Below are 11,503 nucleotides of genomic sequence, written 5' to 3'. Positions count from 1 at the left end.
CATTGTGCCACTGTGGAGCCAAGGAGACCATTGTTATATCACTGGGCCTCCTGGAAACAAAGATCTGTTGTGATCCTACAGATCCTCATGGAACCAAGGGGCCACTGTGATGCTGCAGGGCCCCAAGGATCCACGAACATGGAACAGGTCTGGCTGGCTGGGCCTCCTGGGGAATGCCTGACTGGTCCAGCTGACCTTGGCATGTTGAGGATCACTTCTCATCAGACACTGAAGCCCTGGAGTTCTGTGCTTTCCTTCCTGTGGGAAAGAACTGTCCTTTTCCTCCAGGGGTTCATGGCTGAAATTGGGATTCCTCCTCCAAATTTGATTATATCCAAAGATTATCCCTCTATGTCACCTATCAGGACAGACAGCTCCGGCTAGTCTTGGTTTTTTGGGGGCCAACTCTCATCTGCCTTCAAAAAAGAGGGGGTCTGTCCTTTTCTTCCCATGCAAAAAACCATCTTTTATGTCCAGGCATCCATGGCCAAAACTGAGGATCAACCTCCAAAATTCCTTATATCCAAGGATGGCTCCCAGACAAAAGCTTCCAGGACTGTCCAGGTTCCCTTGGCTTCCTGAGGGCCAGCTCTCATCATCCTTTGAAACACTGGGGCTCTGCACTTTCCTTCCTATGGAAAATAACTGTCTTTCTTGTCCAGATGCCCGTAGACAAAAGTGTGGTTTGGCCTCCCAAATTCTGTCTATCCAAGGATTCTTCCCAGACAACAGGTCTGGCTTGCCTTGGCCCCCTTGGGGCTGCCTCAAATCACCCTTTGAAACACTGGGATCCAACCTTCCTTCCAGGAACCCACGGCTGAAATGGAATTCCACCCCAAATACTCCCCAAATATCCAAGGGTTGCTTTCAGACAAAAGCTGCAAGGACAGGCAATTTGAGGTGTCATGGGACCAAGGGTCCATTGTGAAACTGCGAGACCCCATGGAGCCAAAGGTCCATTGTGACTTTGCAAGGCCTCATGGAATCATGGAGAAACAATTAAGACACGTCACAGCCTCATGGAACCAAGGAGACCAATGTGACACTAAGGGGACTCATGGAATCACGGAGAGCATTGTGACACTGTGAGGCCTCATGGAACCGGTGAGACCATTGTGACCCTGGGGGTCCCCACAGAACCAAGAGGACCATTGTGATACTTTGGGACCTCCTGAAACCAAGAGGCCTTTGTGACACTGCAGGGCTGCATGGAACCAAAGCTCCAGGGTGATACAGAGGGGCCTCCTGTCATCAATGGTCTATTGTGACACTGTGGAGCCAAAGGAGACCATTGTGACACTGCAAACCCCCAGGGTCCAAAGGTCCATTGTGACACTGCAAGGCCTCATGGAATCTTTGGGACCATTGTGACACTGCAAGGCCTCATGGAATCTTTGGGACCATTGTGACACTGCGGGGCCTTCTGGAGCCTAGGGGCCATTGTGACACTGCTGGACCCCATGGAAAAAAGAAAAGGGGCCATTGTGACACTGCTGGACCCCATGGGATCAAGCCACCATTATGGCACGGCGGGGCCCCATGGATCCAAGGCACCATTGTGGCATTGTAGGGCCCCACAAAACCAAGGGAACACAGAACAGGTCTGGCTGGTTTGGCCTCCCAGGGGCTGCCTGACTGGTCCAGCTGACCTTGGCATGTTGAGGGTCTCTTCTCATCTGCTGCTGAAGCACTGGGGCTCCGTGCTTTTCTTCCTATGGAAAAGAACTCTCCTCCTCCTCCAGGCACCCGTGGCCAGAAGTGGGATTCCACCTCCAAATTTCCTTATTATAACAGAGGAAATGTATTGTATTTGAATATCTGTTCATAGGCTTTGCCCGGCAGGTCCCGGTTGTCCTTGATGGGCTGCAGCTGTGATGTCCTTAATTGGGCTGCAGCTGTGACCAATGAAGATAACTGGGATAAAAGGGAGCGGGTTAACCAGACAGGGAGAGCCTTGGAGGTGCTCTGAACTGAGAAAGATGCAGAAGAAGGAGTCTGTGCTGTGACGATCTGCAGCCATAAGAACACACCAAGGAGGTATGGACTTTAGAAATCTGATAACAACAGTATGGGACTCCGGAAATAGAACAACAACACCTTATATCCAGCGATTGTTCCAATAGGAATATTCCCAGGACAAGCCTGTCTTGCAGTGGTTTTACAAGGGTCACTTTGCATCTGTCTCAAAAAACACTGGGGAAGGCTCTGTGATTTCCTTCCTATGGAAAAGAACTGTCCTGCTTCTCCAGGTGCCCACGGCAGAGATTGGGGTTCCACCTCTAATATTCCCTATATCCAAAGTCTGGTCCCAGACAAAATCTTCCATTCCTGACAAGTCTGGCTGGCCTTGGCCTAGTGAGGCTATCCAAACACTGGGGCTCTGTGCTTTGCTTCCTATAGAAAAGGACTGTCCTTCTCAGCCAGGTGCCCGTGGCCAGAATTTGGGTTCCACCTCCAATATTGCCTGTTGTGACAAATTGGAGGAGATTGTTAGCTGGAAACATTTTGTGTGTGGGGGAGGAAGGAGCAGGTCCAGACTTGCCCTGCCCTGTGACCCCAGCCCTGCCCTGCCCTGGAACCCCAATCCCCCCAGAGCCTCTATCCCAGCCCAGCAGTGGCTGCCAGTCCCTGGCACAGCACAGGCAATGCTCCACAGCCACCTCTGCAGCCCCCAGCCCAGCTCCTGAGGGACCAAATGAGCCCAAGCCCCACCTGGGGGAAGGGCCCAGGGAGACCAAGGGGTATTGAAGGCTGACCACAAGGCAAGCACACATCTTGACCCTACCTCCTCTTGGAATTTCCATCTGAACAGTGCTGGAATCCAGGAGTTGGTAACTGTTTTTGTGCTTCTCAAAATGTTATTTGTCTTTTTCTTATTCCCTCTTTTTCCAAAATTTGAGTAACTTAAAATGGAACAGGCATAGAGTTTGTGAAGTTGAATGGGCAAAGTTAACGTTATGAGAAGTGTTTCTTGTTGATTAAATGTTGTATTAAACCTTTGGCCAAAGTTTCTCTGATATTCTAAAGTTGCCAGTAAAGTTCCTCTTTTGTTGTTTAGAGCTCCTCAGAATCTCTAGTTGGTATTTCTCCAGCACATCCAACTCAATGTACACAAACAATTGTAATTCCTTTTAAATGTCTCCTTGAGGGAGTTGTTTGGGGGATGGAGTCAGGGCTTGTCTGTGCTGCTTGGCCCAGCCCAGGCAGGGCTTTCCCAGCCACATTCCACACTCCATTGCCCAGCTGGAGCCGCTGGTGCCTCTGAGTTGTGCTGCCCCAGCCCTAGGGACGCTCTCCTTGTCTGCCCATTCCCCCACGGTCTCTGGGCAGGGATGGCCTCACTGGGGGCTGCTGACATCCTCAGCAACTTGGAGGCTGCTGCTGAATTTCACTGCTCCAGAGGCTTGTTCAGCCTTCAGCTCTTCAGTGCAGGAATTCAGTGTCCCAGGGCTCATGAACATTCAGAACACCTGAACAAGCCAAGCCTCTGGGAATAATTTGATTTTAATTTTCAAATCTTTTGTGGTTAATTAGACAGATCTCAGTAGTATATCCAAAGACAATGCAATATATTTAAAGAGACAGTGAGAAAAGATTTTTCAGGTCCTGTTTAGGTTTTTTCCCCTGTTAATTCATTGATATGTGCAATCTCCAATTGACACTGAATCCAGGTACCTCCTCATGCAGTTGGAATGGATATGAAAATCAAGACCCTTCATGGCTGACAATCAATCAGACTCTGTCCCTACCCCCAGCCCACCATTTCCCCCATCCAAGCCCTGGCACTCAGAGCAGCCTTGTGCAAATCTGAGCTCCCTCCAGCCCAGGCTGCACCTGCAGCTTTCAGCTCCTTGGCTCCAACTCCCACCTGCTTTCCTTGGAGAAGGAGCTGCCCGAGACACAGAGGGATGTTCATTTCTTGTCAACCAACAAAGCCAAGGGAAGGCACAGCTCCATCAAATGCAAAAGTCATTCTTCTCCCTGGCTCTGCCCCTGATCCCCACAGCCTGTCCTGGTTCCTTCATCCCTGCATTGCCAGGGACTCTCTGGGACAAGGGAGCTCTGCTCTGGCTATGGATGGAGGTGCAAGTGCCAACACTGGAGTGGGAACCGCAACTCATCAGCTTTGTGTCCTTTGGCGGTCAGGAACTGGTGAGACTCAGAGGCACAGAAAGTTTCTCTTCATGGCCAACAGACCACAGTTGAAGAGGACACAATTTAATAACAATCACGCTCTTCCCTGAGCTATGTGCAATGTCCCAGCAGCATCTGATGAGTCCACCACCCACAAGGGATTTCCATCCTAAAAGTAGTTTTAGGCAAACGTGGTTCTGGGACAGATATAAACACAATTAGGCTGTTGTATCAGGATGCTCATCCTGGAGTGGGGGCAAAACAGCTCCAACAATTCCCGATTTGCAAAGCTGTCAGTGGTGGATGGAGAAGGGAGGTCAGGCTGCTCTTGGTGCTGAGGAAATGCTGAAACCAGCCTGACTCATTTCATCTCCTCCTCTCCTGGCTGATCTCCCCTCTTTCCCCTTCCACCCATTGGCTTTTGTCTCCCACCAGGCCCCCGGTGAAGAGCCTGGCTCTGTGTTCTCCATCCCCTCCTCGCTGGCACTTCCAGGCTGGGATGAGGAGCCCCTCAGCCTTCCCTGCTCTGGGCTGGACAAGCCCAGCTCCCTCAGCCTCTGCTCACAGCCCAGGGGCTCCAGCCCCACCTTGGAGGCCCTTCCCAGACCCTGCTCCAGCTGCCAGACATCTTTCCTGCCCTGGGCAACCCAACCCAGGCCACAGTGACCTGGATAATCCCTGTCCTTGATGTCCTGGTCACACAGCCCTGGCCCCTTGTCCCCATGTCAGGCTCTGGGGTGGATCCTGGAACATCCTTTGGTGGAGGCTGTGGCTCCAGGTGGGCCGGGGGGATCCCGGGGGACAGGGACCCCGCTGGGCATGGACAGCATTGGACTTGTTGGGAGAAACTGTGAGGGGGAGCTGGGGCGGAGTAACCAACCCAGTGACCTGACACAGCCCTGCTGGGATGTCACACAGCCCCTCTGGGATGTCACAGCCTGCTCTGTGAGCTCAGAGCCCCTTCTCTAATGTCACACAGCTGGCCTCTGTTGTCACAGCCAACTCTGTGATGTCATAGTCTCCTCTGTGATGTCAGACATCTGCCATGTGATGTCACAGCTGGCTCTGTGATGTCACAGAGGCAGTCTGTGATGTCATTGCTACTCGATGATGTCACATGACCCACTCTGTGATGTCATAGCCCACTCTGTGACCTCATGTTACCAGATGATCAATTACCTACACCAGGTGAGCTGACACCTGGAGCTTGTTCTCCACAACCCCAGGCCTATGGATACCACACAAGGCCCATTGTGTGAGAAGGGGAACTGGAAGTTCAGCAGCCTCAGGGTCCTGCCAGCTCAGCCAGGCCCACTGGAACATTGGGGTCCACGACCACCAGGGACCATCAGAGAGACCCCCAGGACAGAAGAACACATGGGTAAAGGGAAGGGGGAATATGTTAATGGGGAAATGATTATCATATGTATGTTTAGTCCAGGACAATCAATGAATGTGTGTGCAAAATACAGAAAATAAACAGAAACTTTCCTGTACTCAGCATGCACGGCTTTGGGAGGATCTATCCCCTGTGCATCCAGCTGAATAAAGAATGCTGCTTCTTGGTGCTACATTGGGCGTAAGGAGTTTTCTGTTTTACTGAATTTTTGGTGACACTGCCAAGTAAAGCTCTGTCTGCTGCTGTTCACAGACAGAGAAGGGCTGGGGGCAGATGTGGGGCTCAGAGGCTGCCTGGGGCACAGTGACCATGGAATAATCAAGTTTTCAATGTTCTGTGAAAGAAGGAGGGGCAGCAACAAAACTTCTACACTGGAATTAGGACGGGCAGACTTTGGCCTGTTTGGGATGCAGATCTGGGGAACATAAAATCAGGTACTGACTTTTTTAAAGAGAAACAGTCCTTAAAAACAAAGGGGTCCAGGAAGGACACACATTTCAAGAAGGTATTCTTAAGGGGGAAGAGCAGCCTGTCCCAGTGTGGCAAAAGATGAGCTGGTGATGAAAGTGACTGGCCTGGCTGCGCATGGAGCTTTTGTGGGAAGTCAAGGGAAGGAAGAGTGAGCATCACCTTTGGACACAAGGTCAGGAAACTTAGGCAGTGTTTAGGGATGTTGTTAGGTTATGCGGAAAGAAAAGGAAAGAGCTGAAAGCTCAATTAGAGCTTAACCTGTCCACTTGTGTGAAAATAATAGAAAATGTGTCTATAAATAAATTAATAGCAAAACGTGGGATAAGGAGAACTCTACTCTTTATTGGACGCAGTGGGGAATACAATAACTAAAGAGAAAGAAAAGGCTGAGCTACTTAACACCTTGTTTGTCTCAATTTTCAATATTAGGGCAGGTTGTCCTCAGGACAAGTGTTCTCCTGAGCTGGTAGATGGGCACAGGGAGCAGAACAGCCCCCTGGAATCCAGGAGGAAGCAGCTGGGGACCTGCTGAGCCACTCAGATGCTCACAGGTGTATGGGATCAGATGGGATCCATCCCAGGGGGATGAGGGAGCTGTGGATGAGCTCCCCAGGCTGCTCTCCATCATTTACCATCAGTGCTGGCTCAGCAGGGAGGGCCCAGAGCACTGGAGGTGCCAGTGTGAGCCCATCCCCAGGAAGGGCTGGCAGGAGGAGCTGGGGAACTCCAGGCCTGTCAGCCTGACCTGGGTGCCTGGCAAGGTTATGGAACAGATCACCTTGAGTGCCATCACAGGGCACCCACAGGATGGCCCAGGGATCAGAGCCAGCCAGTGTGGATTTAGGCGTGGCAGGTCCTGCCTGACCAACCCGGTCTCCTTTTATGCCCAGGTGACCCAGCTGTGGATGGGGGAAAGGCTGTGGATGTTGTGTGCCTGGACTCCAGCAGAGCCTTTGACTCTGTCTCTGACAGCATTCCCTGGAAAAGCTGCAGCTCACGGCTTGGGCAGGTTCCCCCCTCGCTGGGAGATTTAAGAGCTGGCTGGAGGCTGGGCCCAGAGAGTGGTGGGGATGGTGCTGCACCCAGCTGGTGTCCAGGCACTGGTGCTGTCCCCAGGGATCTGTTCTGGGCCCAGTCCTGTTTAATATCTTTACTGATGATCTGGGTGAGGGGATCGAGTGCAGCATTCACAAATTGCAGATGGCACCAAGCTCGGTGTGAGTGTGGATCTGCTGGAGGGCAGGACAAGAAGACACAGCCTCAAGCTGCACCAGGGGAGGCTCAGGCTGGACAATAGGAAGGAGTTCTTCACAGAAAGGGTGAGTGGGAACTGGAATGGGCTGGCCAGGGGGGAGGTGGCAGAGTCACTGTCCCTCTCCAGTGGCACTCAGTGGCATGGTCTGGGTGACAAGGCAATATTAGGGCATTGGTTGGACTTGATGATCCCAAAGGTCTTTTCCAGCCTATTTGATTCTGTCATTCTGTGATGATTGGGACACTCTGGGGCCATTGTGACACTGCAGGGCCTCGTGGAACTAAGAGGACCATGGTGACACCCTGCAGCCCCACAGAACCAGGGCTCCATGGTGGTGCTGTGGGGCCAAATGGAACCAGGGTGTGCACCGTGACACTCTGGGTCCTCGTGGAACCACAGAGGCCATTGTGACACTGCAGGGCCTCGTGTAACCAAGGGGTCGCACCATTTTGACACTGCAAAACCAAGGAGACCATTGGGAGACTGCAGGGCCCAGTGGAACCAAGGGGCTGTTCTGACACTGCAGGGCCTCATGGCACCAAGGGGACATTGTGACACTGCAGGATCCTGTGTAACCAAGGGGCCACTGTGACACAATGGGGCCCCAAGGAATCTGGAAGAACGTTGTGACACTGTGTGGCCTTGTGGAAAAAGGAGTCCATTGTGACACTGAGGGGACTTGTGGAACCACAGAGACCATGGTGACAGTGTGGGACCTCATGTGGCCATGGGGCCATTGTGACACCCTGGGGCCCCATGGAACCAAGGGGCCACTGTGGAACTGCAGCACCAATGAGAACATTGTGACACTGAGGGGCCCCATGGAACCAAGGACATCTTTGCAGATGTCACCAAGCTGGGTGTGAGTGTGGATCTGCAAGAGCATAGGAGGGCTTTGCAGAGGGCCCTGGAAAGGCTGATTCCAGGGCCCAAATCCAACAAGGTGAGGAATAAAAATTCCAAGTGCTGGGTCCTGCACTTTGGCCACAACAACCCCTGCAGCACTACAGGCTGGGGACAGAGTGGCTGGAGAGCAGCCAGGCAGAAAGGGACCTGCAGGGACTGATGGACAGCAGGCTGGACATGAGGCAGTAGTGTGCCCAGGTGGCCAAGAAGGCCAATGGCTCCTGGCCTGGATCAGGAATGGTGTGGCCAGCAGGAGCAGGGCAGGGATTCTTCCCCTGTGCTGGGGACTGCTTGGGCAGCACCTCGAGTGCTGTGTCCAGTTCTGGGCCCCCCAATTTAGGAAGGACATGGAGGGGCTGGAGCGTTTCCAGAGAAGGGCAACAAGGCTGGGGAGGGGTCTGGAGCACAAGTCCTGTGAGGAGGGGCTGAGGTAGCTGGGGTTGTTTATCCTGGAGAAGAGGAGGCTCAGGGGAGACAAGGCAGTGTCAGGGCACAGGTTGGACTTGATCATCTCCAAGGTCTTTTCCAGCCTTGTTGATTCTGGGATTCTCTGAAACCACCCTTGGAGCAGTTGCAGGATGAGCCCTGGGCCTCCTCTTCAGCAGCTCCAGCAGCCCAGGTCCCTCAGCTTCTCCTGCCAGCCCCAAAGCCCATCCTGTCAGTCCTGCAGAGCCTCTGCAGCTCCTCCTCATTGCCCAGAACAGGGAGCCCCAGAGGCAGACAGAGCAGCCCAGATGTGCCCCCCTGGCCTGGGGTGCCTCTGGCAAGGGAGCAGCAGGAGGCACTGCAGGAGCCTGCAGACAATTCCTGCAGCACTTTAGGATGATCCTTCTCCCCAAGGGACGTTCCCATGGGGCCAAGTCAGGAACTGCAATGGGGAGTGGGGCCAGAGAGGAAAGGGCAAACAGGGATGGGCTGTTTGAGGGCAGGGAACAGTGCTGGGCAAGAGGAAGAAATTTGTTCAAGGGAACAATAAAGAAAGAAGAGGGGAAGGAAAGGAAATGCTGAGGGCAATTTGGGGGTGGATGCCAGGCAGCCCTGGCTCTGAGCAACAGCGTCTGCAGTGGCACAGGAAACTCCCAGCTGATGGGAACAAACTTTCTGGCTGAGTGCAGAGGCCAGGACAAAGCTGAGTGGTTTCCCTGGTGTCCCCCAGGCCTTGCTGGCCCCAGGGGCTGATGGCATTTGTGCTCCCTCAGGTTCATGTCCCCACAGCAACAGCATGGGGGTGCTGCCCCTGCTGTGTGCAATGCAAACAGGGGCTGCTGAGGCAGTGCTGCAGTGTCTGTGCCTGCAAGGATGGGGCACCTGTGTGAGCTGGGGGAGAGGCCAGGGCTGCAGAGGGGGGATGTTGTTGGCAGCTGCATGAGGACGCTCTGGGACGCTGCCCTGGGCTGTGCAGCGCACTGGGGATGGATCAGCCCCTGCTCTGCTGCTCCTTCCCGTCTGTCCCAGGGCCCTTGCAGAGCCCCAGCCATGCTGTTTGCCCCCAGCCTGCCCACGGCCAGCCTGGGGCTGCTGACGGGGGTTTCTGTGCTGAGCATTGGCCTGGCCGTGTTCTTGAGAGAGCCTGGGCAAGGAGCCTGGAGCCCCCAGGGCCTGGTCTGAGGCGTCAGCGCTGCCCCAGCAGTGCCCATGGCCTGTCCCTGCTGCAGCCCCGGCACTGCCACCCCCAGGGCTGTGCCCGGCCCCGAGAGCACTCAGGCCCTGCAGCAACACCAGGGCCACCAGGGCAGCGGGGCAGGGCCACGGCAGCAGCACTGGCAACACCAAGTGCTGCTGCTGCTGCTGGGCACAGCTGCTGGGCCAGCACTGATCTGCCCCAGCTCTGCACACAGACATTGCTGCTGCAGCTCCAGAGAAGGCAACAAAAGGGCATCTCTGCAGAAAACTCTGCTGGGAGATCCTATAGTTCTTTTTAAGCCCCCAAGACCGCAGCCCCTCATTGACACAGTGTATGGCCACAGGGAAGGTGGAGAGAAACAAAATGAGAAATGGCACAAGGAATGACATTTATTTGTGGACAATATGAAAAAACTAAAAAAAAAAAGGGGAAGAAATCCACAATCAAACCAACAAGAAATATCAAAACTTACTTTTATTACAAGTGATTTGCAAACACTGTCCAGCAGTTTAATGTTTCTGAAAGCATTCAGTCATCAGTCTCCACACTGCAGCCTTGACCTCCTGGTTCCTCAGGCTGTAGATGAGGGGGTTCAGGGCTGGAGGCACCACTGAGTACAGAACTGAGAGGGCCAGATCCAGCGATGGGGAGGACATGGAGGGGGGCTTCAGGTAGGCAAATACTGCAGTGCTGATGAACAGAGAGACCACAGCCAGGTGAGGGAGGCAGATGGAAAAGGCTTTGTGCCGTCCCTGCTCAGAGGGGATCCTCAGCACAGCCCTGAAGATCTGCACATAGGAGAAAACAATGAACACAAAACAACCAAGTGCTAAACAGGCACTGACAGCAATGAGCCCAAATTCCCTGAGGTTTGAGTGTGGGCAGGAGAGCTTGAGGATCTGTGGGATTTCACAGAAGAACTGGCCCAGGGCATTGCCATGGCACAGGGGCAGGGAAAATGTATTGGCCGTGTGCATGAGAGCAGTGAGAAAGGCACTGGCCCAGGCAGCTGCTGCCATGTGGGCACAAGCTCTGCTGCCCAGGAGGGTCCCGTAGTGCAGGGGTTTGCAGATGGACACGTAGCGGTCGTAGCACATCACGGTCAGGAGGGAAAATTCTGCTGAGATGAAGAACGTAAAGAAAAAGAGCTGAGCAGCACATCCTGAGTAGGAGATGTTGCTGGTGTCCCAGAGGGAATTGTGCATGGCTTTGGGGACAGTGGTGCAGATGGAGCCCAGGTCAGTGAGGGCCAGGTTGAGCAGGAAGAAGAACATGGGCGTGTGCAGGTGGTGGCCGCAGGCTACGGCGCTGATGATGAGGCCGTTGCCCAGGAGGGCAGCCAGGGAGATGCCCAGCAAGAGGCAGAAGTGCAGGAGCTGCAGCTGCCGCGTGTCTGCCAATGCCAGCAGGAGGAAGTGCAAGATGGAGCTGCTGTTGGACATTTGCTGTGGTGCCTTGGCATGAAGATCTGTAAAAAAGTAATCATGGAATAGTTGGGATTGGAGAGGACTTGAAATATCCCAGCACAGCCTGGGGGCACTTTTCCCCCACTGCCTGCCCAGGCCTCTGCTGCCTGGAGCTGTCCCTGCAGGCAGCTGCTTCCCTGTGCCCAGGGCTGGGCCCTGCCAGTGCTGCCAGAGCCCAGCCCAGCCCTGGGGGCTCAGCTCTGCCCTGCAGAGCCCTCCCAGCTCAGGCACTGCCCAGGGGCAGCTCT

General features: G+C 54.0%; 1 protein-coding gene across 1 annotated transcript; it reads right to left on the bottom strand.

Moving 5' to 3' along the window:
* Positions 1-10,298: 10,298 nt before the first annotated feature.
* Positions 10,299-11,231, bottom strand: LOC118701437 (olfactory receptor 14I1-like). The gene has a single exon (XM_036406058.1). The coding sequence runs from the start codon at positions 11,229-11,231 to the stop codon at positions 10,299-10,301; it is 933 nt and encodes a 310-aa protein (XP_036261951.1).
* Between the last annotated feature and the right edge of the window lie 272 nt (positions 11,232-11,503).

Source organism: Molothrus ater, unplaced genomic scaffold, assembly GCF_012460135.2.
Source record: "Molothrus ater isolate BHLD 08-10-18 breed brown headed cowbird unplaced genomic scaffold, BPBGC_Mater_1.1 matUn_MA515, whole genome shotgun sequence".
NCBI lineage: Eukaryota > Metazoa > Chordata > Aves > Passeriformes > Icteridae > Molothrus > Molothrus ater.
This window is presented reverse-complemented; position numbering and strand designations above follow the sequence as displayed.